The 26,790-nt window shown below is 43.2% G+C and overlaps 1 protein-coding gene and 1 long non-coding RNA gene across 4 annotated transcripts in view; one reads left to right on the top strand and one right to left on the bottom strand.

Annotated features, from left to right (window-relative positions):
- Positions 1-3,873, bottom strand: part of LOC144782134 (uncharacterized) — a 501,576-nt gene extending 497,703 nt beyond the window's left edge. Inside the window, exon 1 of the long non-coding RNA XR_013601111.1 lies at positions 3,349-3,873. This is a non-coding gene — a long non-coding RNA (uncharacterized LOC144782134). The remainder of the gene's footprint in view (positions 1-3,348) is intronic.
- The window catches only part of LOC144782133 (F-box only protein 27-like), a 572,295-nt gene that overhangs the window by 350,297 nt on the left and 195,208 nt on the right, over positions 1-26,790 (top strand). For 2 of the 3 annotated variants that reach the window (XM_078661310.1, XM_078661309.1), the window contains 3 exons: positions 7,204-7,342; positions 7,660-8,119; positions 10,860-10,971. In XM_078661310.1, the coding sequence (XP_078517436.1) occupies positions 7,204-7,342; positions 7,660-8,119; positions 10,860-10,971 (711 nt within the window). Of the gene's footprint in view, positions 1-4,286; positions 4,627-7,203; positions 7,343-7,659; positions 8,120-10,859; positions 10,972-26,790 lie in introns of those variants that run through there. The other variant, XM_078661311.1, reaches the window with a different exon arrangement.

Below are 26,790 nucleotides of genomic sequence, written 5' to 3'. Positions count from 1 at the left end.
CGTCAGGGCCTGGTGATTTGCCCGCTGTAAGCCCCTCTATTCCCACTAAAACCTCCCCTATACTAACATTAAGGCAAGGACCCCCATTAGTGCATTCAAAGGATACAATATTAGCTTCACCTCCCCCGTACAATTGTTTAAAATGTGCAACCCATTCATCTTTTGTTATGACACATTCTAACCCTTCGCCCGAGTCTTTCACCAGGAAGGGTTTCTTAAGCGCCGCCCAAAATCTAGCACTGTTTTTCAATGTTTGTGGTTCCAGGATCTCAGCCCAAGCCTCATTCTTCAGTACCTCCTTCCGTGCGGCAATGACTGATTTGTATTCTTTACGTGATCTCTGTAGTAATTCCTTGTTTCTTGGTTTTATCGCCAAGGCAACTCTGAGATCACGAGCTGCTTTAGAGCAATCCTTATTGAACCACCTCGGACCCTCCCTCCCTCTACTCTTTAGAGGTTCTGTCATTAAAATAGCTATTTTATCTGTTAGGCTCTGAAAATCCGACAGAACCTGAGTTGGGTCCGAATCAACCTGAGTGCATCTACCGATTATATCGCTACAGTTATTTTGGATGTTCCGATATATGAGGTCCGGGGTGCACATGGACTATTTTAGGCGGCGTCTGCCATCAGTTGCTGTTACCCTACCCTTAACCAGATTACGACTTTCGCTAGCCACCCAGGGCCCCCTTAAATGTATAGTCAGAGGGTTATGGTCGCTAAATGGGTTGTTATCTATAGAAAATGAACGCACAAAGACCTGCATGGGCAGGGTTAACAACATATAGTCAATAAACGTCCCCTTTCCATGTCCTTTAAAAGTTGGGGTGAGAAAACGCTTTGAGGGGTCACATAGTGCCATTGCTATAGTGAGTCCGTGATCATTGAGAAGATTATTAAAACACGCCCCCTCCGTGGTGTGTTCCAGATGTAAACCATTTATTCTGGGACAGTGTAATTCCTGGAGGTTTTTCCTTAGGGGGTCACCACATGGGTGAGTATTAAAATCAAAATTAAAATTAGGGAGAGGAGTTGGCCTAACGGCTAGGGCGCCCGACCTCGGACCTGGAGAAACTAGGTTCGAGTCTCGGTAACGACGCCAAAACCTCCTGTGATTCTGGGCAAATCACTTAATCTCCCCGTGCCTAAAATGAAAGTAACTGGAATAAAATGTAACGTAACTGGAAAAATATGTAAAGCGCTCTGATACCTGGTTCGGTTCGGTTCGGGTCTAGTTCGCGCTATATAAAACTCTGCAAAAAAAAATAAAAAATCGCCCATGATCAACAAGGTATGTGAGCAATCCCTCATTGTGGTGCCTATATATTCATTAAAAATTTCTAAATTGCCGTAACTTACAACATTGTCAGTAGAATTATAAAAATGGATCAAACCAACCTTACAATTGCCAGCAGATAAAACTAGACCTTGTATACCAAGATTACTTGATGGCCTACTAACGATTGTACATTTCAGTGCTACCGATATAAACATTACCATACCACCCTTTGGTCTTCCCCGGTTTGCTGGTACATCAGGTACAAAGTATGCCTTATAACCTTCAATGTACAATTTACATTTTACTGACCAAGTCTCTTGTAGGCAGATAATCTGAAAGCCCCTAATGTATGACAACCAGCTATCATCTTGCATTTTGTTTTCTTAACCCGCCACGTTCCAACATATAACATTATTTTTAGGTGTTATTGGTGCTGTCACCTCTATCTGTTGTCCTGCGGGAGACTGTACGGTGCTCTGACCCTCTGAGACCCTCAGTCAGTCGCAGGCATCCAGCCCTGAAAACATTTCGAAGCGGTTATGTATGGGAACATTGTACCCTCTCCTGTTCTGATTGTCAGCATTAAAACTTACTACCGGTGTCTGCCAACCATTAAGATTTGCTGCCGGGGTCTGCCAACCATTCGGCCCGTTGATATTATTGTTATACCTATCTGGTACTACCGGAATTGGGGTATGAGCATGTGATATAGGCCTGTACCCACGAGAATATTTAGGGGGATTTTTAGGGAAATTCTGATCAGGCGCGTAGAAGTATCCCAAGGGGCGCACACTGACACTGCTTGCGTTATAAACCAGTGAGGATGCGCGCAGTAAGACTGTCGCGACATGTTGGGGGTGCTGGAAGTTAACAACCACGCAGTCCCCCGTAGTCGCTTTCCTTGTGGGCCAACCCAATTGACCCTTTCAGTAGATATAATTTGGTCATAGTAGCGAGATGGGTAACCACAGTTTTTATTTAGCCACGCCACCGTTTTATTTTTTAAGGAGTCATGGGATTCTCCATGTGGTTGGGCTGGTACTTCTTTGTAGCGTGGAACATTGGTTAACACCACCACGTATGGCACACAATCAGGGGGGAGATTTACATTCCTAAGTCTAGCCCTCTGTGGGACTACTGCATGAATACCCAGGGATACAGGGGCCTGTTGAGTTGGCTCGTTTACTGGAGCAGTGGGTAACACAGCCCCAGCGCCAACCGAACTTTGAGGGTTTGGCTGCTGCTGCTGCTGCACACTCTGTCCCCTAGCTGCATTCTCCTTCCCATCCCTAACAGGAATAATTTTAGGGGCTGTAACTCCTGGGGCGGGGGTCAGATGTGCCACCACCAAACTGCCCAATTTTTCTACCTCAGAAGCTACTATGTCCAATCTGGACATTATTGGGCTAATTAAATCTGTAATTTTGGCCTCCAGCTTTCCTACTATTGTGTTGATTAATGCTTCTAAGTTGGAGTCAGATAAAATTACGCTTCCCTCATTATTATTACCCTCTTGGTTAATTTCTTCTCGGCCCTGAGTACTTGCGCTGTTAGTGGCTTTGGAGTTATTGGGTGGATTAGTGTGAGATTTAGTTTTTAAACATTTCCCCCATGCCTCCCATGAGTCTTTCTGCACTTCCTCACTGGTCTTTGTGTAGGAGGGACCTCTACTAACTCATCCACTACTGAGTCTTCCTCCGAGGTATTAAGCGGGTCCACGGACTTCTCAGAGTGTGCCGGTGCCTGTACCGCTATGCGGGGTCCCTCTATACTATGTGGGGCGTGTTCTAGAGTGCCTTCTAGTCCTTCTACAGTATCATTGAGCACATTATCCATGGCAGATGAAAGATTATTACTGCCTAGTGATGCCCTACGCTCCTTGTTTATTTGCGTAACTTTTTTGACTAGAAAATTATCCAAGGTGCGTAGGCCAGATGTCGATGGATCTATAGTTATTGTGGGCATGTTTATCAGGTAACAAGAAGGCTATATTACCTCAGTGTAATGCAACAGTTTCCCTACAGAACAGGAATGAATTAAAATGGAATATGAGCAATTCAATGTCTCACTTGAATGTACTAGGTCCTTGGGATGGAGCCAGGGTCCGTGGCCCGTCCCGTCCTCTTCCGGCCACTGAGGGCCAAAGAGGGCCCGCCCTTTGCCCGGGCTTTGCTCGGCGTCCCGCGCGCTTCCCGCTGCGCGAGAGGCAATCCTTGATAAGGGGGCGTTGCGGGCGGGGGGCGTAGTGTCCAGGGGGCGCGGCGTCGCTTCCTGCACTGCGCTATGGCTCCTGGGCAATGCAGTCCCTGGCGCTTGCTCCGCCACCCCCGAGCTCCTCGTTGCTCCTGATGGCCGCTGGACAAACACCGGAAAGAAGACACAGTCAGCCCCTCGCTCCCCACGCGAAGCGGCACCCGCGAAGCGGGTGCTGCAAGAAGTAGCGTGGCGTGGGGTAGCGGTAATCCCTCAGGAGAGAGACTAGAGGGCAAGGCAAGTTCCACGAGTCCCGAGTCCCGCACCAAGAAACCGCAGATATGCACACAGTTAGTATCCCACCAGTGTAGCAGAAGCCCCGGTCTTTTACACCTGGCCGGGCGGGGGGGCGTGGTGTCCAGGGGGCGCGGCGTCGCTTCCTGCACTGCGCTACGGCTCCTGGGCAATGCAGTCCCTGGCGCTTGCTCCGCCCCCCCCGAGCTCCTCGATGCTCCTGATGGCCGCTGGACAAACACCGGAAAGAAGACACAGTCAGCCCCTCACTCCCACGCGAAGCGGCACCCGCGAAGCGGGTGCTGCAAGAAGTAGCGTGGCGTGGGGTAGCGGTAATCCCTCAGGAGAGAGACTAGAGGGCAAGGCAAGTTCCACGAGTCCCGAGTCCCGCACCAAGAAACCGCAGATATGCACACAGTTAGTATCCCACCAGTGTAGCAGAAGCCCCGGTCTTTTACACCTGGCCGGGCGGGGGGCGTGGTGTCCAGGGGGCGCGGCGTCGCTTCCTGCACTGCGCTACGGCTCCTGGGCAATGCAGTCCCTGGCGCTTGCTCCGCCACCCCCGAGCTCCTCGTTGCTCCTGATGGCTGCTGGACAAACACCGGAAAGAAGACACAGTCAGACCCTCGCTCCCCACGCGAAGCGGCACCCGCGAAGCGGGTGCTGCAAGAAGTAGCGTGGCGTGGCGTGGGGTAGCGGTGATCCCTCAGGAGAGAGACTAGAGGGCAAGGCAAGTTCCACGAGTCCCGAGTCCCGCACCAAGAAACCGCAGATATGCACACAGTTAGTATCCTGTGTGACTTTAATCTTCTCATGAATGAACTCTTCCTTATCGGCTGTAATGTCAGCCATGTCTACAAGTGAGTTCCAAACTCCGTGCTCTTAAGATAATATTTTGTATTTCATAGGGAAGAAAGACACGAAGATCTACTGCACCAGCATTCATATAGTTCGGACATAGATCCATCTAAAACTCAAACCATCAGTCCCAACCCCAAATTACAACTGACCCACATACAGTGCTCTACTCATCCTCTTACCTACATGATGTGGTAAAACCTGTTCAGAGTAGAGGTATCCGACCCTTACATTGCAGGAACATGAGATTACCACTTTTAGAAAATTGTGCGTCTCTTTCAATGGTCTAAACTCACATTGATCCATCAGCTTGTGAGTATACACTTCTACTACAGGGTGAAACACGAAAGTGAACAGCAGATGCACATTTAAAGCCCTACGTTCAATATACCAAGTTAACATTTGAGCACCCAGATAGCGTTTCATATTACTTCATACTTAGCTCAACTTTCAGGCGGGTTGAGAACCTGTCACAATAGTACTTTGGAACTCTTCTAGTATGGCGCTGACTCATCAGGAACATGACAACACTTGATGGGAATATCCTAATCCAAGATTTAGAAATAGGACTTGCAACAGTCACACATGATTTAAATAGAGTGCCACAGCGAAAGGCGGCGAAAAATGGTGGATATGAACAATCACTGTTAAAACATGGAGTAAGCTCAAATAGAATAGATAACTTAAAATATGATTCTAGAAGTACATCCACGTGCAACTTAATTATTAATATATAAAAAGAAAATACGAGAGGGTTCCTGCATGTGAAGGCCTACACCTGCATGTACTAAGACAGAAGAGGGGAGTACCCACAGGTTCTCTGCTAAAACAACATCCAAAACAACAGTTCAGATATAGATCACAGAGGATAGCGAAAACACTGAATTTCTTTTACACATGTATCCAATAACAGGGCATTACACAATATCTACATTGATTGAGTGAAAAAGTTGTGCAGGACACACACGGGCCATAGTAGATATTCCTGTTTATGAAAGTTGAATGTTTAGTTATGTTTACTGAGGAGACCGCGGTAATGGCTTGTATCCACAGCCAAAATGCATTGGGGATTTGTGATTCACAGCTTGTGCACAATTCGGAAGAAGCAGAGTTCACGATTAACACATAAGAGAACTGTTACAATCCAGAAACAAATGTACATTGAAAATGGCATGGGTCAAATTCCCTAGAAAACATAATAAAGGTGAACAGATAAGAGAAACTTCGAATAAATTAAAAAAAATAGTAGTGAAATATATCTGTTAGCATGACATCTAAGAGGGTATAGACTCTGGAGATTCTTGGCAGATAAGATAGTCATATTTAGTTACTCACCTCTTTTTTTTTGTTTGTTGCTAAAGGACAAACGAAGTATGGCAAAAACATAATCAGAGATTATTGATACGTTATGGACATTGAAACTATAGGGTTTTGACACGCAGAGCTACAGTCTTTTAAAGGCAGGGTGCAAAAATCTTTCAAAGGCAGGAATGGATTAAATCAACATCATTCAGTTACCCAGTAAGAAACTGGACATGCCTTGTGACTGTGAAGCATTGTTTGATAAACATTTCAAAGATCAAATCAGACACGAAAACAGCGCTGAGAGTTCTGCAGCAGCTGCAACCTAAACCATTTTGTGAGGCTAGAGTGGGACGGGGCAGTTTCTCTACAGCTAAGGTTATCAATTTGAGGTACCAACCTTATTAGCATACTCTGCAGGGATTTTGGCAGCAGTACTCCCAGCAGCTCCTACATAAGACAAGCTCCTTGCAAGACGTCTGCGGCACACACAACCAAGATTCTACAAGATCGCGGTGACATATCAGGTCCAGTCACTGCATTCCCCTGCAGAATCAGCGGGCAGACAAATCTTCACTTAATAAAGTCATTGGCAAACTCTGACTTAAGATTGATGGGTTCTAGATGTTTTATGAACGGTCACACTATATAATACATTTAGGGACCTACCCCTACTGCACCTCAAAGGAGTTATTTTTCCATATAAAAAACGGAGCAATACAACAGGTACCTTATACCTAGTGAAATACCGTTTTTATTCCCATTTTTCCCTTGTCAAGAAGAAATCAGGCGGATTGAGACAGATCCTTGGCAGTTAAACAAGAAGTAATCATTTTGCATGGCAACACAAGAAAGCTTTCCGCTCCTCAATCCAGAAGGTTTTTTGACTTCCTTAGATCTCCAAGATTCTTCTACATTCTCATGCATGTCAGACCATGAGAGTTGACACATGAAGTGACTGGCCACCATTACCATTTAAGATCCTTCCATTGGGTGTTGATTGGCCTCCTTGAATTTTCTTTCATTCACAAAATACGTGGGCTTGGTGGCTGCATTTGTTTTCTTAGCGAAACGACTTCAGAGTTCCTGCATAAATGTAGAGATAATTTAAGTTTAAGAATGTATTTGTTTGGCAGTTAAGATTTGTGACCCTCCCATTTATTGCCCAATCTCTGTAATAAATTGAGTAAAGTTCCTTTCTTATAGATTCCAATACTTTCCTGACTTTTTGCACATTATGGAGAGCTGCTTCTAACACTCATCTGCTTATTCCTAAGGGTTGCTCCACATCCAGAGTTTGGAGGCATGTACAAAATACATGTACAGCTAATGTCTGTGGACCGAAGGCGAGTGATCGATGAGTTTGAAGAAGGTCCACACACTCTTGCCAGAGAAAGTCAACGCAGATATCGTGAGGTATTTTGTTTTACCTAAAAAGGTTCATCTCTCAAGAGTTGTAAACAGCCAAAGAAGAATTCAAGAAACAATATCCAATCTAAGTCTTCAAACAGGCAACTGTCAACTCTTGTGTAATCATAGGAGAACATCAGCAGATTTGAAGGTGATAGTTTGTAGAATAGAGGCGTTGCTTATTTGGTGTTATTTATAGTCATCACAGACCCATGTGTGTCTATCAATTTGAAGCTCTGCTCGTCCAGAACAGATATAAGTAATTGAGATGTGAAAGGATGTGACTTATTTTCTTCAGTTAAGATTTTGTCTTTTCTTTTCAGGTTTCTCACACATTTAGACACTATGGCCCTGGAGTGCGTTTTGTGCATTTTCTGCACAAAGGAAAGGATGTTCTTTTCAGGCGTGGGCACTATGGGGCAAGGATAACAAAGTCGTCGGTCATTGTAAAGTCTAGGGACCTCCATGGAAGCCCGCCTTCAAGACCCTTAAGATCAGTTAGAAACTTTACCTTCTGGATGGACCTAAATCCACTAATGGATGAACTGCTTCTTCACGTGCTCAGCTTTGTCCCTGCGCAGGATCTGTTGTTGCACTGTCGGTGTGTCAGCCGAAGGTGGCGCGGTCTAGTGGACACACCTACCTTGTGGATTTTGAAATGTAAGCGAGAACAGCGTTTGGAGCTTTTGGATGCGTCAAGACTACAGCCGGATATACCGTGGGGTCGTGTGTATGTCAAAAAGCCTTTCTCTCGCAATCTCCTGAGAAACCCTTGTGGACAAGGTAAGGAGTGGACAGGTGGCATAGTTAAAGTGCGTGCCATTGAGTTTTAATTTTCCTGTCGCTTTTGCTACAGTGTTTTGTAGTATGCAATTTGGGTGTTTTATTGGAGCTTTGGAGTGCTCTCCTGATGAAACACTATAAACATTCAATTCAGTCTGTAATCATCATGAAATCAGTGCATTTCCTACTACAATCTGAGTTGCTTTTTAAATGATTCAAAAATTGTTCTAAACAATTTCAGAAATAATTTGAACCACTGTATATTTGAAAATGATTATACTAAATACTTTGAACTCTCCTTAATTATCTCAAATTAATTGTATTGTTAAAGATAAACCTGTTCTTTTTTTTTTAAGAAAAGCAGTATATTCCAACAACTGAAAACAGTGCCTCTGCACTCATGCTATGGCTTTCCTTTGGGTGTCACTTGCTTTACACTTATTTTTCAGTGTGACTCCAGAAGAAATAAAAAATGAATGCATATGCACGCTAGTAGTGTATTGATAACATAATCATTTTAATCACTTACCACAGTTCTTGTTCATTATCATTCTTTATTGCGGTCTATACTCTGGTTCTCAAACTAAATTAAGTTGCAGTAATATTTCTAATGTGCCCCCAAAGTTTATATTCCTATTCCACTGTCTAGTGTGTTCAAGACATGAGGCCATAGTTTTACCGTAGTGCTGTAAGCGGACTGTGAATTGTCTCTCCATCCAGTCTGGTACCAAATATCAAATGGTGTTATCCAATCATTTAAATACTTCCATTAAGTACATTTTTGTGTCCAAGCTGTCCATAAGGTGCAACTCAGTAGTAAACCATTGTCGTATTGAAGAAAGAGATCCCATAACTCTGATACGTCCAAAAATCAGGACTAATCTTAACCATCAAACCAAGACAAATATTAATTTGCTTTAAAATCCAAATGAACAATTGATTTGCAAACAAATTCAATGAACACTCCTTAAAGCAAATTAAAAAGCCAGTAGTTCACCGGAATATTAATTAGCTTGAAGTTCATTGTTTTACTGTTTTTTTTAAAGAGTTTCAGATCTCTACTTTAAGGTATAGAGATGCAGGTCTTCTTCTTTGTTCTGTAACATGCATTGACACCAGAGCTACCCTAGAGTTACCCTATAAAAATAAGGAATAAAACACATATTTGGATTTGGATCCCTGATACACTATACCTATACTATTGTTATAGTTTTGATTAACACCCTTGTCCATTTCTAAATGGAAGAGCATTTATAGCTCATTATATTGCGCCACCATATGTAAGTTAATATTTAATTCAATATTTGACCTGTTTAAAGGGTGCATGAAATAGTAAAAGACATACATGCTTATGAATTCCATACTCGTCATTACAATTTCTAAATTGTAGGTAGTAACCTCTGTGATAAGTAATCAAGACACTCTTATTTGCAGCATTTCTTGATTAGTTGTCTATAAAACTTGTTAATAAACATGCTTCTTATTAAGCCCATATTCAACATGTTCCCACCTTGCTTCCTGTCTAAGTAACAGTTCTACCATCCCACCTCTGTTTGATGAGATATCTCTCTAACTCTCCGCATTAGGTGGCCTTCACGCATGTATTGCTGTAGATCTTCCGTTCAGTTCCTCCTCCCTACGGTGCACCTACAGGTCCTCTGACTGGGTTTCATAAGACTGCTGTAGAACTGATGGTGGTCAACTCCGATCCAGAGGGCTTCAAGACTGCCTAGCTCCCTAAGCAGCTCCTCTGAAGCCCTTCTGTATTGTTCCAGCACTGGTGTCAGCTCCACTCTTGGTGTCCATACCAGATTTGTCTCCCCTTTTCTCTAAGGCACACACTTTCTGGCCAAAGCAAAACAAAAAGTCAAGCCTCTTTCAAGATATCACCTTGTGTGAGGCACTACCTTGCCCCCAAAGGTTCTCGAGACAGAATGAGATATTTGGTTTGCATTCAGATACTATTTGGATGTCTTCCATTGTTCTAGACTGTGGTGATGATAACAGTGGAGCAAGTAAATGCTTCTGCTTATAACAGTGATACTGGACTTTACTTTGCATTACAGCATGCTCGTAGACTGGATACCATCTCTGAATTAGATGTAGATTGTTCATCTGCCTCTCCATCTGAGGAGGTTGCCTTTCACAACTGTGATCTGAAAAGACGATGAAGCTTTGATACCTTTTCTTAATTTGAAGGAAACTAATTTTACTATGCTGACTGACACCCTTCAGCCTTTCTCTGCCTCCTCTAAGCCTCTGCTACCCATAATGACGTTCTGTTTGACCTAAGGACGCGTGAATGGCTCCAACTGGCTGTGTATAGGCGCTGTGCTCCTGCTTGTCCCCCTTTCATTTAGCTATTATTCAAATCCTTCAACTTGGGAGGGTTGCTTGCCGTAAAAGTACAAACACTGTGTTTTTTCAGATGACCTATGCCTGTAAAAAGACATTGCAATTGATGTGGATTCTGATATTGATACATTGGTTTCAGACTGAGCATATGTAGATCTTGTTGTTTTCCTTGCATAACATTAAGAAATGGGAATTTGCGGGACAACCCTGCCTAGTTATTGAGGATTCTGTCTAGATGCTACTAGTATAGATCAGTATTAGCTGCAAGGTGTTGATATGTAATGTGCAGTGACAGTGTTGCATATCTAAACTCTCAAAAGTCACGAAAACTTCTACATTATGAATATTCTTGCTCTCTACAGCTGATTCCGTTTGTGTTTTACAGAAGGAATGAGCTATTGGGATTCTAGAAATGGTGGGCGCGACTGGATCGTGGAGGATAACTTTGCTCACCTGGATAGTGCAGAAGCACAGACATGTTTTGTTTCAACATATTTGTAAGTAAACAGTAAAACATTATACAGACAAGGGGACACAGAAGGACTCATCATTGTTTCTATTTGCCACCCTGTTTTTCTAAATGAAGGTACACCAAACTTAAGTAACAATAACCTAATTACAACTACCACAGGCACTGTGTCTGTAGATGCCTGGCACCTGTTTTCTGTCCGTCTACGGAGGCTGTTGACACAGCCTCTAATTTCTAAAGTAAAATGACTTTAAGCTTCAAGTCAAAAACGCCCACACAAACTGCCCTATTTCCTACTTAACTTGGTTGAGGCCAGATGTACAAAGTGGCAACAAATGTCTGTTTACAATGTAGGAAACCCATTTCTCAAATCGGAAAAATCTTTCTGATCTGCAAAACTAGTTTTGTAAGCGACACCAAATTGCAATTAGGAGGGTGTGCTCCTTCCTAATTGTATTTTAGTTTGGTATATGTAATCGATTTGTGACCTAACTTGTGTATGTTAACCATTGACCAGTAATTAGTACCTCAGAGGAAGTGGTAACTGATTTAAAAAGCATCTTCCGTTTTGTACACTGTGTCTGGCAACCTTGTGGTCAGTCTTCTGCCTCTCCCCCCATATCTTCCTAAATTGAGCACTTTATTTTCATTACATCCAGTTTTTTTTCAGGAACACAGGTTGCTTTTCTTACAACATTTTCCTGTTTGAGAATCAAAAATTAGCTAGGATTCGCGCCAAAATTTCTCAATTCTATTAAGGACACGGAGGCGAGGATTATGCTATCTCTTTCTTTACTGTAAAAATCACAGTTTAATATGAAAAAAACTACATTGGCCATGATGCTCAGCCTTAGCCACGCCTCCTTAGCCCTCATAAGAGCCCTGGTAACAGTCCCATCTTCCTCTTTCTTTGCTCGAACTTGCAGAAAAAGTCCAATAACTAAACAGTCTTAATATTCTCCAACATGGAAATAACTGGAATTCAGTTCCAACTCAAGTCTTCAACGGAAGAATCCTCATTCTTTTTGCTTGTCAGCGCCTAGAAAAAACAGATATGAACAATCCGTAACTTCTATTTAATATCAGCATAAGCTACTTCACAGCGGGCGGGTAAGCATGATCAAACATTGAACATAATACTCGCCTCCGTGTCCTTAATAGAATTGAAAATTCTTGGCGCAAATGCTAGTTAATTTTTGATTCTATTACAGGACCGGAGGCTTCTGATTATGCTAGTTTAACGCTTTATCAAAAACAACAGATGTAATGTCTCTCACCGGCTTATAATAAAATTGCTTGAATGTCGACTCAGACGACCAGTCTGCACAATGCATAATATCCTGAATGTTAGCTCCTAACAAATATGACTTGGATGCCATGGCACCAGCACCGAATGTGCCCCAAACAATTGAACATCAATACCAGCCTCTTTCATGATTAACTTAAGCCACCTGGCAATGGTGGCAGCTGACACAGGTTTGAATCGTTTTTGCACGGCAATCAAAAGTTGGGTGACACCAGTCGGTGTCAGAGAACGCGTACATTCCTCGTAAGTTTTCAAGCATTGGACTACACATAGCTTTGCATTACTGGGAAAAGCATTATATTCAATATGCCTAGATAGAGTTTTTGTACGACCAGTAATAGTAAAAGAAACTCCTTCCGGAGTAAATACTCTACCTGTAACCTCCAGTGCACGTACGTCCGATAAGCGCCTGCAAGCCGACAAACATAACAGCATAGCCAACTTTGCAAACAACTTCTTTCTCGACAGCAGGTTGTTAGAAGGCCAAGAATCGAAGAGTTTGATCACTAAGGAAACATCCCACAACCCAGAATACTTGGGTTTAGGAGGATTTGCCACTCTTATGCCCTTAAGGAGTTTGCATACAAAAGGGTGCATACCCACCGGTTTCCCGTCAATGTGGGTGTGCCCCGCGGAAATGGCCGACCTGAAATTATTCACTGATCTATAGGCCAGACCGCTAGCCGCCTTTTCTGACAAAAAATGTACAATATGGGAAAGTCCTGCCCCCACGGGATCCAAGTCCCGTTCCACGCACCAACCCAACCAGCCCTTCCAGGCTGACGAGTATCGCTTCCTCGTGGAAGGGGCCCAAGCTTGTTTAATGAAATCAGAAGCCGTTCCCGAAACTCCAGGCAAGTCCCACTGTTGCCTGAAAGCCTCCATGCCATCAGCGATATGCGTTGTGACAGAATCAATAGGTGCTGTTCCCCGAGAGGTCCCAGGAGAAGAGACTCCGACCAAGGGAGCATCCTGGGAAGGTCGCAGCACATCCCCAGCAGAACTGGGAAACAAGGCTGCGACCTCCACAGAGGCGTCACTAACACAACCTCCGCTCTCTGCTTGAGAATATGAGAAGTCACTCGCGGAATGAGAAGGAAAGGTGGGAATGCGTAGTTCACTGTCCCCGACCAATCCTGCAGAAATGCATCCGTAGCTGCCGCAGCTGGATCCGGCCTCCAACTGAAAAACGTGGCGAGTTGCCGGTTCAGCCTGGATGCAAACAAATCGATCTGGAATGGACCCCACAGGTCTCGTAACCATTGAAACATTCTGGGAAGAAGCTGCCAATCGCTGTAATCCCTGAGATGTCTCGAATCTCAGTCCGCTACGACATTGGACTGTCCTGGAATGTACTCCGCTATCACCGTGATCTGGCGATTGAGGCAATAGTGCCAGAAGTTCTTGGCTATCTCCACTAACCTGGACGATCTCGTCCCCCCCAATTTGTTTATGTACCGCACCGCAGACACGTTGTCCATTCGAAGGAGAATGCAACATGAAGTCTGCTGGGGGGACAGGGTCCGAATCGCGAACGACCCTGCGAGAAGCTCTAGACAATTTATGTGCAATTCTAGCTCTTGCGGCGACCACCTGCCTCCTGTGGAAACATCGCTGCAGCGCGCTTCCCAGCCCCAACGGCTGGCGTTGGACTCTATAACCACCTCGGGTTGAGAGCCGAAAATGGCTCTGACGTTCCATGCGTCTACATGGCTCAACCACCAACGCATCTCGTCTCTCACCTCCTGCGACAGAGGAACCAGATCCGTATAAGCCAGACCTCTCTGAAGATGTTGTATCTTGAGCCTCTGTAACACCCTGTAATGAAGGGGTCCAGGAAACATTGCCTGAATGGATGACGCCAACAACCCCACTACACAATCTCCTTCTTCAGGTCCTTCAACTTGGACTTCAGAAGACTCAACTGAGCCGACAGGGAATTGATCACAAAACCCAGAAAATCTGTCGATTGCGATGGGGTCAGAGACGATTTGGCCTGATTGATCACAAACCCTAGGTTCTGTATCAATGAGATAGTCATCTGCAGTTGTTGGGTTACCAGCTCCGGACTGTGAGCCATGATCATGATGTCGTCCAGATAAATTATCAAGCGTACTCCCTGCTCCCGGAGGTGCGCGACCACCAACTTCAAAACCTTGGTGAAGCACCAAGGAGCCGAGGAAAGCCCGAAAGGAAGGGCCAAATACTCGAACCACCGACCGTTCCAGTGAAACTGAAGGAAACTACGGTGTGGTGGATAAATGGGGATGGACAGGTAAGCATCTTTGAGATCCAACCTGACCATCCAATCGCCTTGCTGCAGTAAATCTGCCAACAGATGGATCCCCTCCATCTTGAAATGGTTGTAAACCAGGAAGTAGTTGAATTCCCTCAAATTCAAAACCAGTCTGTGAGTCCCACCTTTCTTCTGAACAAGGAAGATATTGCTGCAAAATCCGTGTGGACTGTAGTCGCACACTGCTATGGTGTGTTTTTGAAGCAATTCTTCTATTTCGTTGTCTATAAAAACTCTTGTTGGGAAAAATGGAGAGCCTTCGGTGGAGTATCCTGCTTGGGTGTTTCGTAAAAGTATAGGCGGAAACCCTGAACTGTCTGCAAAACCCACGCGTCTTGAGTAAGAAGACGCCAGTTGTGAAGGAAGAACTGAATGCGACCCCCCAATGGCAAAGGACAAAAGTCTAGAGCGCTCACCTGATGAGTTCTGGGCGTGGAAACCAGCCCTGTTGCCACCTCCTTGGAACCTGCCTTTGGAAAATCGACGTCGGGTGGGATAAAAGGTGCCTCCTCTCGTAGAGTCCCAGTCTCCTCTACCACGTCTATAACCACCTCTGGGGGGACCCTGATTGGTGAAGCGGCCTGGCGAGCGTCCCCTGCCTCGCCCGGCCGTGTTAAAAAGGTCCTGCTTGAACACACGCTTGATACCTGATTGCGCCTTATCAAGTGAGGTGAAGGTGCCCACGTACTTAGAGACATCCTTCACAAAGCACTCCCCGAACAGGTTGCCCTCGGCCAGTGGTCCTGGTTCCGCTGCAGCTAAATCAGTCAGATTAGTGTCCATCCTCATAAGTAAGGATTTGCGTCTCTCAGTAGAGAGTGCGCAGTTGGCATTACCTAGCAAACAAATGGCCCTTTGGGTCCAACCAGCAAGAATGTCGGGGTCCACCGGAATGTTGCCTTCTTTGGCCGCCAAGGCCATCTCCAGAATTTTAGCTAACGGCCCAACCACATCAAGCATCTTGTCTTGACAACTGCGCCAGGCGCGGTCTATCCCCTTTTTTGGGTCCTTGGCAAATTTCTTTAAGAAGGTGAGCATGCTGATGTCTATTTAAGGTGTCTCAGCGACCTTATGGGCCAGATCGGGTCGAGGGCACTCCGACCGCAGGCGGTTTCTAACCTCCTTATCAAAGCCCTTCCGAAGGTTCTCTTGAAGGTACTCTGCCACTTCTGGCGCCGGAACCCAATCCGAAGATCTGGGATGAACAATCTCACTGGGATTAAAGGTAAAAGGGGTATTAGGAGGAGAGCAGAACTTGAAGAGGCAGCCTTCTACGCCTTCTTCTTGGGAGGAGCCTCCTTGTCGGTATCGGTAGTGTCAGTGCCTGTCGTAGTGGTAGTGTCTGTGTCCACATAGACCTTCTGCTTGCTTTTAGACTTGCCGCCAGAAACATACGCATGATCTAGGCCCAATGCCGGGGGCAAGGAACCTAAGGCAATAGGCCATTGACTATCCTTCCCTGACTCGGTAGCTGGTGGAGCATCCTTGCTAGCCTTATTCTTCGTGAACCCATGGCGCTTAGCAACATTTTCAAGCTGCTTGGTGATAGGTTTCAGAGCAGCTGCCAATGCTTGTTGCACAGTCGTGGGCACTGCGCTCTCAATTGCCTTGTTAACAGAGGATTGGACGGAAGCGTCCAGAGCCTCCACAATCTTATCCTCCACAACAGCCCCAGGCTGTTCCTCATAATATCCATCCTCCGCCTCCTCATCAAAATACACCCACTCCTCCATAATCTACACTACAGTGGGTAAAGGAAGGTATAATAATGCTCACAGGAGGAAGGCCAACTGGATGAGTAATGGGGGGGTCAGCCCAACTGCACACAGTTATAAGAAATAATGAAAACCAGTACCAGACCCCTCAGCAAAGCTGTAGTCAAATTTTTGCAGCCCCAGGAGGGCGTAGGAGCCAAGAAACAAGTACCGGGAGCGTGTGCTCACTCCAGAATAGGCAAAACTATTATGGCAACCAGTTAGCTGTCTTTCTCCACCAGCTCGTGACAAAACGCGGTGAAAAAGTGTTAAAACGGGCAAAACCAGCGTGTGCAGCCCAACGCGCGCCCAAATCCTACAAAAAACAGCCCAATGGGCGTGCGTCACGCTGCATGCGCTGGCCGGGTGGTTTGCGGCTCCTGAGGCGTTTGCGGGCGATCAGGGAGAGCCCACGCGCCTCCTACTGAGCGGCGGGCCCGCCGACAACAGAGGAAACGACCGCACTGCGGCCCGGTACCTTACGCGCTGAAGTGGGACCTGAAGTAAAGGAGAACACGGAAGCGGAGCTCCGAAATTGAGCGCTCGATAAGCAATGTCGCGTCTAGCGGCCCCACACCCAAGAAAAAAGGCAGCAACAGCACGGGAAGCGCCCGCGAAGAACAGTGATTAATTCGAAAAAGCACACAATTTGAGAAATAACAAAACGGAGAATCAGGCAAACAACAGCACAGCTAAGCAGTGTCAAAAATAAGCGCAAAGCGCTAGAATCACACTACAAATACCAACATGCCAAAGTAAGTCAATATAGGCAATAATGAGTCGAGCACTTATCTCTTGCTGTGAGCAGCAAAGAAAGAGGACGATGGGACTGTTACCAGGGCTCTTATGAGGGCTAAGGAGGCGTGGCTAAGGCTGAGCATCATGGACAATGTAGTTTTTTCATATTAAACTGTGTGTTTATTGGCTGCTCTGATTTTTACAGTAAAGAAAGAGATAGCATAATCCGAAGCCTCCGGTCCTGTAATAGAATCCAAACCCAGACATGGTGGTCTGTTGTTCCTTGCATGTGACCATCCCTGTGTTTGTAGCAAATCATAGGAAGGTGCACATAGCATCCTGCTCAATTAATACTCACTAGGCAGAATGTTCTGTGATCTCGTGCGGAAGGAGATTTTGCAACGTGACCTATAGGTGCATATGTTGCATCGCAAATTCAGAGCCAAGTTGCACTTTCAATCACATTTTACAACCTGCCTCTTCATACTTCTGGTCCTTAGTCATGAAGGAGGTGCTCTGTTAAGGGTTTATCTCTTGCAGGTGAATTATCATAATGTAGTCTAATGCAATTCTTCCTGTGAAGTGAACCAGTCATGAAGTGTGCTTATAAAAAGGAGTCGAGTTGCTTGAGGATTCATATTTCATAGTACTGTTTCCTGAAGTAAATGGAATCCTCTGAGATTTCTCCTGTGCTAAGTGTGAGAGATGACCATCACACCTGTAAACAAGCCTCACAGAAGGTGACTCAAGTGTGACTCAAGATAAGCTATTTGCACTTGCTTCCACACAATATATCAAATGTGAATTACACACCGCTGCCAAGACTATGTGCAGCATCACATTTGACCTAATTCTTCTGGGATTCTATACTCAGCCAAGGATCTTCCTGGTCCTTTCAGGTGACTGCCAGGACACACTCTTTCTGTGCATTACCGATTGAAGTTTATTTGAGTGTAGCTAGCATTAAGTAATTGAGAGTTTGAAACTATAAAAATTATTGGCTGTTCTTTACCCCATTAAACCAACATAGCGGATTAGTCATTGCACTGGATTAGCTGTAATTGAACCCTTACAGCGTTCTGGGTTAAGCTATTTGTTGGGTATAAATTCGTTATTTTACCTATTTTGATTGCATACTGCAATAACAAAGTCATATGATCAGACATTGAAGTAAATGTAATCGTCTTGAGAACAATTTTGGTCTTGGTAAAGGGCAAAAGAAAAACCCTATTGGCATTATATTTTATATCACATAAATATCTTTTCTCCAGTATTGGATCTTTCATAGATTCACATGCTTGTATCATCCCCGTCGTAGTAGTGGGAGTCCCACGGTGTATATATATATACATATATATATATACATATATATATATATAAATATATATATATATATATATATATATGATCTAATATGTGACATCATCAGCAGTGGATTGCGGGTGCGCGAAATATAGTTAGTACAACTAACTATATAGGAGCAATTTCAATGGTTTTGTATGAGTAAAATGTCCAGCTAACTATAACACCACTAAAACGTATAGTTTTTTGAGTGAATTTCAAAGGTTTTTTAAAAGCTAATTCCTAACTATATAACTCCTGAAACCTATGGTTTTTTCAATGAATTTCAAAGGTTTTTTAAATGCTAATTCCTAACTATATAAGGCCTGAAACCTATGGTTTTTTCAGTGAATTTACAAGGTTTTTTAAATGCTAATTCCTAACTATATAAGGCCTGAAACCTATGGTTTTTTCAGTGAATTTCAAAGGTTTTTTAAATGCTAATTCCTAACTATATAAGGCCTGAAACCTATGTTTTTTTCAGTGAATTTGCAAGGTTTTTTTAAATGCTAATTCCTAACTATATAAGGCCTGAAACCTATGGTTTTTTCAGTGAATTTCAAAGGTTTTTTAAATGCTAATTCCTAACTATATAAGGCCTGAAACCTATGGTTTTTTCAGTGAATTCGCAAGGTTTTTTAAATGCTAATTCCTAACTATATAAGGCCTGAAACCTATGTTTTTTTCATTGAATTCGCAAGGTTTTTTTAAATGCTAATTCTATTAGCGGATAACGTTTTTATATATTAAAACGTTTTTTAAATCTCAAATGCCTGCTTTGCTAACAGAGTTTTTAAGCACAGGCTCTTTTGTCTCTGGTGGCCATCTTGGGAGACTGCATATCAGAATTTTTTTCATGAAATAAAAGAGGATTTGAGAAGTCACTCAAAATGTGCCCTAATTTTTCTTTCTTCAGCACTAATCATAATTTCTATGGCAAAATGAACCCCCTCATTTTGTTCCTTTGCAAATTAAATTTTTTAAGTGTTAACACTTTATTCCAATCAAGATGACTTCAGGTGTGCCATACTTTTGTCATAAGTGAGACTGTTAGCGCTCTAGTTGTTCTTTAGAACACTCTGGGACATTCTGTCATTGGGCTATAGTTGGGCTACATCTGGCTGATATTTGGGCTACATTTGTTTTTTTTGTCTCTGGTGGCCATCTTTGGGCTACATTGGGCTACATTGGGCTACATTTGGGCTCTAACATATATATAGCCCAATGTAGCCCAATATATATTTTTTCAAAGTTAATTTTCGTAAAAACCACTGGAGCACATATCTTAAGACATAGCAAAGGCACATCGGGCTACGAGTCCCTACAATTTTGCCAAGTTTGGTGGAAAACCATTCAGCCCTTCGGGCTAAAAGTGAGTACAACCGCCCTATGGAAATTAACATGGGGAAAACACGTTTTGGGACCCCCTTTTATCTCGGCCCCCGCTTGATGAATCCCCCCAAACTTTCGGGGAAGGACCGGAGCGTCACGAGACAAAGTTAAGGAAAATTTCAGGAAGATTCCTCAACCGGCGGCAAAGTTATTCCCAAAAGAATGTTGCGATTTCCCTATGGAAAACAATCCTAACTATTTTTTAAATCTCAAATGCCTGCTTTGCTAACTGAGTTTTTAAGCACAGGCTCTTTTGTCTCTGGTGGCCATCTTGGGAGACTGCATATCAGAATTTTTTTAATGAAATATAAGAGGATTTGAGAAGTCACTCAAAATGTGCCCTCATTTTTCTTTCTTCAGCACTAATCATAATTTCTATGGCAAAATGAACCCCCTCATTTTGTTCCTTTGCAAATTAAGGGGCCTATTATGATTGAGGTTTTTCCGCATCCTCCGGGCCGGCGGAAGCCACCGCCGGCCCAGAGGATGCAGAAAAACCGCAGCGGACGCACCAAAGACCCACCGCCACATTAGGATGGCTGGTGGGTCCTGGTTTCTGTCCGCAGCTTTTCCGCCGCGGTTGGCTTAAAACCGCGGCGGAAAAGCTCTAATATGGTGGCGGTGTCTCTCAGACACCGTCCACCATATTAGGAAGTGCTTGAAAAGATGCTTTTCCGCGGCGGATTTTCCGCCGTGGAAAAGCATGTGGAACTTCACTGCGGGGGGGGGGGGTGGGGGGTGCACATGGGGGGTACCTATGGTACCCCCCTGCATTTGTATGCAGAAATCGGCAGGCACCGCGCGGTGCCTGCCGCTTTCTGCATACAAATGCAATGTATGCATTTTTAACATTGCGGCGGGTGCAGCTTGAAGCTGCACCCGCCGCAATGTTAAAGATAGAGGATGTGACCGCCACCCTGGCGGTCACATCCTAATCTTCACGGGGGGAACGCCGCTGCCCATGCGGACGTTCCCCCCTACTCTATGGTGGCGGACGGACTCAGGTCCGTCCGCCATCATAATCGGCCCCTAAATGTTTTAAGTGTTAACACTTTATTCCAATCAAGATGACTTCAGGTGTGCCATACTTTTGTCATAAGTAAGACTGTTAGCGCTCTAGTTGTTCTTTAGAACACTCTGGGACATTCTGTCATTGGGCTATGGTTGGGCTACATCTGGCTGATATTTGGGCTACATTTGTTTTTTTTTGTCTCTGGTGGCCATCTTTGGGCTACATTGGGCTACATTTGGGCTCTAACATATATATAGCCCAATGTAGCCCAATATATATTTTTTCAAAGTTAATTTTCGTAAAAACCACTGGCGCACATATCTTGAGACATAGCAAAGGCACATCGGGCTACCAGTCCCTACAATTTTGCCAAGTGGACTTTTACTTTACAAGTTTGGTGGAAAACCATTCAGCCGTTCGGGCTAAAAGTGAGTCCAACCGCCCTATGGAAATTAACATGGGGAAAACACGTTTTGGGACCCCCCTTTTATCTCGGCCCCCGCTTGACGAATCCCCTCCAAACTTTCAGGGAAGGACCGGAGCGCCGCGAGGCAAAGTTAAGGACAATTTCAGGAAGATTCCTCAACCGGCGCCAAAGTTATTCCCAATAGAATGTTGCGATTTCCCTATGGAAAACAATCCTAACTATATATACCTACTGGCTAGCGCCAGTAGGTAATATATATATATATATATATATATATATATATATATATATATATATATATATATATATATATATATATATATATATATATATATATATATATATATACACAGAAAAAAACATAGGTTTCAGGCCTGATATAGTTAGGAATTAGCATTTAAAAAACCTTCGAAATTCACTGAAAAAAACATAGGTTTTAGGGGTATTATAGTTAGCTGGACATTTCACTCGTACAAAACCATTGAAATTCCTCTGATATAGTTAGTTCTACTAACTATATCTCGCACCCCCGCAATCCACTGCTGATGATGTCACATATTACATCATTCATGACATGGTCAGTGACATCACTGATGACATCTCAAATGACATCACTGATGACATCACTGATGACATCATCCACGTGACAATCAGATACACCTCATCATACACTATTATAACTTTTCATCACTCACTGTAAAATACAGAGTACCATATTTGAATCCATTGACACACCAATACAAGTTTCTAAAAACCCACTCAGTTATTCCTAGATCTATACACACATCTAATCACTTACCTACAGATTCACTCATACATTCAGTCAATGATCAATAGTTTACTATCAAATATACTTATACACCTATATCGACATTACACACCAGCACACAACCTATTCACTTATGAAGTTATCCTATTCACTTAAGCAAACAATGGATCATACTTACATTTACTTAGCTATAAACTTATACAAACACCACTTTATCTATTCATATAGATAGTAACTTATACTTAGTGTGTTATAAAATCACTATTACAAGTATACAGTTATCCATAAAGTCATGCCTTTTATTTGTCTACTTTGTTGGACATGTACCATTGAGAGAGATATTTGCTCATCACCACACCCATAAAGATATTCACTCACCCAAACAATTGTTATAACATGTAGTTTTAACTTCATATACCTACTGAATCAACTATTCACACATATTTGGGGAGTCACACACCCCCACCGAACCACACACGCATTCACTCTCCCATACAAATACTCAGTTAACTAATCAATAACTAATATAGACTTTCAAATAGCTAGTAACCAACTGGAGAAGCAGTTTACACAAGAACTGACAAAGTGATACAGATGTTCACACAGTTTAGTCACTATCCAATATATTTAGTGAGACACTTTAAATTAGTCAAGTAAACAGTCAATCACACTGCTACTAAATCCTCCATCCAGATATTTATATTTATATATCCACTCATTCTTCAATGCAAATTGCTATATATATAATACATATTTAAATAACGAAGCAAACCACATTCACTGGATAATGTCATCAGTGATATCATCAGTGATGTCATTTGAGATGTCATCAGTGATGTCACTGACCATGTCATGAATGATGTAATATGTGACATCATCAGCAGTGGATTGCGGGCGTGCGAGATATAGTTAGTACAACTAACTATATCGGAGGAATTTCAATGGTGTTGTACGAGTGAAATGTCCAGCTAACTATAACACCCCTAAAACCTATGTTTTTTTCAATGAATATATATATATATATATATATATATATAAATATATATATATATATATATCGTGACAGTTTAAAAAAAAAAATTGATTGGTTAACTGGCTTATTAAGTGTATCTTAGTGAATACATATATTAGCGAGTAATGTTTAAATATTTAAATATATGCATGAGTGAAGTAATATGTGACGTCATCAGCAGTGCATTGCAGACGTGCAAGTTATAGTGAGTCCAACTAACTATAACGTGGGAATTTCAATGGTTTTATGCGAGTAAAATTTCCAGCTAACTATAACTGGTGTGAAACCTATGTTTTTTTCAGTGAATTTCAAAGGTTTTTTAAATGCTAATTCCTAACTATAACTGGTGTGTAACCTATGGTTTTTTCAGTGAACATATATATATATATAAAATTTCTATGGCAAAATGAAACCCCTCATTTTGTTCCTTTTCAAATTAAATGTATTAAGTGTTACCACTTTATTCCGATCAAGATGACTTCAGGTGTGCCATACTTTTGTCATAAGTAAGACTGTTAGCGTTCTAGTTGTTCTTTAGAACACTCTGGGACATTCTGTCATTGGGCTATAGTTGGGCTACATCTGGCTGATATTTGGGCTACATTTGGGCTCTTTTGTCACTGGTAGCCATCTTGGGAGACTGCATATCAGAATTTTTTTAATGAAATATAAGAGGATTTGAGAAGTCACTCAAAATGTGCCCTAATTTTTCTTTCTTCAGCACTAATCATAATTTCTATGGCAAAATGAACCCCCTCATTTTGTTCCTTTGCAAATTAAATGTTTTAAGTGTTAACACTTTATTCCAATCAAGATGACTTCAGGTGTGCCATACTTTTGTCATAAGTAAGACTGTTAGCGCTCTAGTTGTTCTTTAGAACACTCTGGGACATTCTGTCATTGGGCTATGGTTGGGCTACATCTGGCTGATATTTGGGCTACATTTGTTTTTTTTTGTCTCTGGTGGCCATCTTTGGGCTACATTGGGCTACATTTGGGCTCTAACATATATATAGCCCAATGTAGCCCAATATATATTTTTTCAAAGTTAATTTTCGTAAAAACCACTGGAGCATATATCTTGAGACATAGCAAAGGCACATCGGGGTACCAGTCCCTACAATTTTGCCAAGTTTGGTGGAAATCCATTCAGCCGTTCGGGCTAACAGTGAGTCCAACCGCCCTATTGAAATTAACATGGGGAAAACACGTTTTGGGACCCCCCTTTTATCTCGGCCCCCGCTTGACGGATCCCCCCGAAACTTTCAGGGAAGGAGCGGAGCGCAGCGAGGCAAAGTTAAGGAAAATTACAGGCAGATCCTTCATTCGGCGCCAAAGTTATTCCCAATAGAATGTTGCGCATTTGCTATGGAAAACGATCCTAACTATAACTACCTACTGGCGACCGCCAGTAGGTAATATATATATATATACAGTACAAAATTACCATAGGCTACCATGCAATGAACAGTTAGTGCCATAGCCTATCCACCTTCTTTTGTAAACAATAACCAAAACCAATCAACAGCCAATCAGGCGACAGCACACTCTAGAACAATCCCAAGAGAGGCTAGGTTCCTCAGATTTTCTACCGCATGTCATGTGAAAGAGAGTCTCCCTGAGCTCTGCTCAGTTTTTCTCTTTCTTCAAATTTCTGACATTATTTCTTCAAGCATGTCTGAATCTTCTAAGAAAAGTTTCTTCAGTTTGGGTGGATCGTGTGGAAAAAAGAGGCTGCATTCAGAAGACCCACATAAGGACTACATCTACTGCCTTTATCCTCAACACAAGGTAAAAGATTGTAAAATATGCAGAACCTTTTCTACTAAGACCCTCAAAGATATAGAGGGTAGACTACTGATTTGGCTAAAAAAATTAAGGCAAAATCTGATGTTCTCTCTGAGGATGAGGAGAGCTCTACCTCATTGACATCTAGAGAAACAACGAAGAGGAGAGAAAGATCTCTTGATTTTTCTAAAGTTTCAAAAAAGAAGACATCAAAGAAATCTCGCCATGTGGAAGAAAGTACCTCACAAAAAGGAAAGTCAACCTTTCCTTCTGAGGAGAAAAGCCTTAAAAAAGACAAAGACAAATATTCTCATCAGTCCATGAATATATCTGTCTCTAAGAAACTTTTACCGCCGACGGCGTAAGTTTCTAAGGATTCGTCGCCGAGAAAATCATCTCCAAAGCAAGTTTCTCCTTCATCGTCGATGAAGAAATCTCCATTGCCGACAACTGTTTCGACGATGATCCTATCGACGACACTTCAGGTGACGATGAGTGCTGTACCGCTGAAGATTTCATTGCTGACGACAACATCGCCGATGGCAACTGCAACCTTTTCATCTGCGTCCACGTCAACTACGGGGGTCTCGTCGACGATGGTCATCCCGTCGACAACGGTGGTTCCGTCTTCGGCTTCGACTACAGCCATGACGACAACGATCTCGTTGACGATACCAACAATGTCTGTATCTGGTCCAATCAAGTCCTCGTCGACGATGCAGACACCTTTAACGTTGAGGAAGTCATTCTACACTACTCCTGGTAGCAAGCGACCATCTTCTCTTCAGCTTACACCACTATATATCCACCTTCGACATTCTTGTCGATGACACTGTCGACTAGACAAATTTTGCAGAACACAGCAATAATTTCTCCTTTAACTCCTTCAACATTCCTGGAGGAATCTGATGATGATGAAGAAATGTTTGCACAGGCAGATATTCCATCACAATTACATGTGAAGTATCAGGAAGATGATGAGGAGGACTATGGTAAATACTATCTATGAGAATATCCTCCTCCACAAGCGAAGATGCAATACATGGAGCCGTTCTCCTAACCTATGGTTCACATGCCTGTTGTAATGATTCAGGATCTGCAGGATTTGTTATGAGGCTATCATACACGTTTTCCTTTGGCTCCTGTTCCTCCACCTCCGCAGCCACCATTGACTACTGCTTCTCAACATCCACTGCCAGTCAGTACCCCACCTCAAACTCCTGTGCCGGTATCTGTAACGTCCCCGAGAGGAGATACTAGTGTACCACAGCTGCTTCCAGATACCTCTGATGAAGGTGAGATTGAAAATACACCTCCTCAGAAGGACGCTCAAACAGGAGACGAGTGGGATGACTATGTCATATCTACACCAGCTTCTCCTTCTCCTCAAATGGTAGAATCTCCACCAGAGGACATCGGCGGCTTTCATGCTTTAATTGAGAGAGCAGCAGCACGCTTCCAACTATCTCTTTCAGTAAAGCAAATAGATTGCTTTCTTTATGATTTTAAAGACACTGCTAGGAAGTCGATTAGATCTATCCCTATCGTTGATCACATATGGGAGGATGGAGTGAAAGTGATGAAAACACCCACCACTGTTATTCAGGTTTTGCCTAGAATTGACAAAAAATTCAAGGCTCCGGGCGATTCGCCAGCTTGCCTTGTAAGTCATCCTAAACCTGATTCTGTCATTTCACAAGCTGCGCGGTGAAGATCGAGAAATCCTCTAACACCTGTCACTGTTCCACCTGACAAGGAAGGGAGGCGTTTAGATGATATTGGAAAGAGATTTACAACCACATCAGGGGCAACTGTTCAAGCTGCAAACGCTATTGCGATTCTAGACAGTTACGAGCGGCAGATGTGGTCAGATATTGCCCAATTTTTAGAACTAATTCCAGAGGACAAAAGGATGGATGCAAGGAAAATCCTCCTTGAAGGAGAAAGGGCAGCCTCCGAGATCATAGACGCATCCATGGATATTGCGTCTTTGGGTTTCCACCAGATGGCTG

Source organism: Lissotriton helveticus, chromosome 9 (genome assembly GCF_964261635.1).
Source record: "Lissotriton helveticus chromosome 9, aLisHel1.1, whole genome shotgun sequence".
NCBI lineage: Eukaryota > Metazoa > Chordata > Amphibia > Caudata > Salamandridae > Lissotriton > Lissotriton helveticus.
The sequence above is the reverse complement of the archived record's forward strand: the minus strand, read 5'-3'. Positions and strand labels throughout refer to the sequence as shown.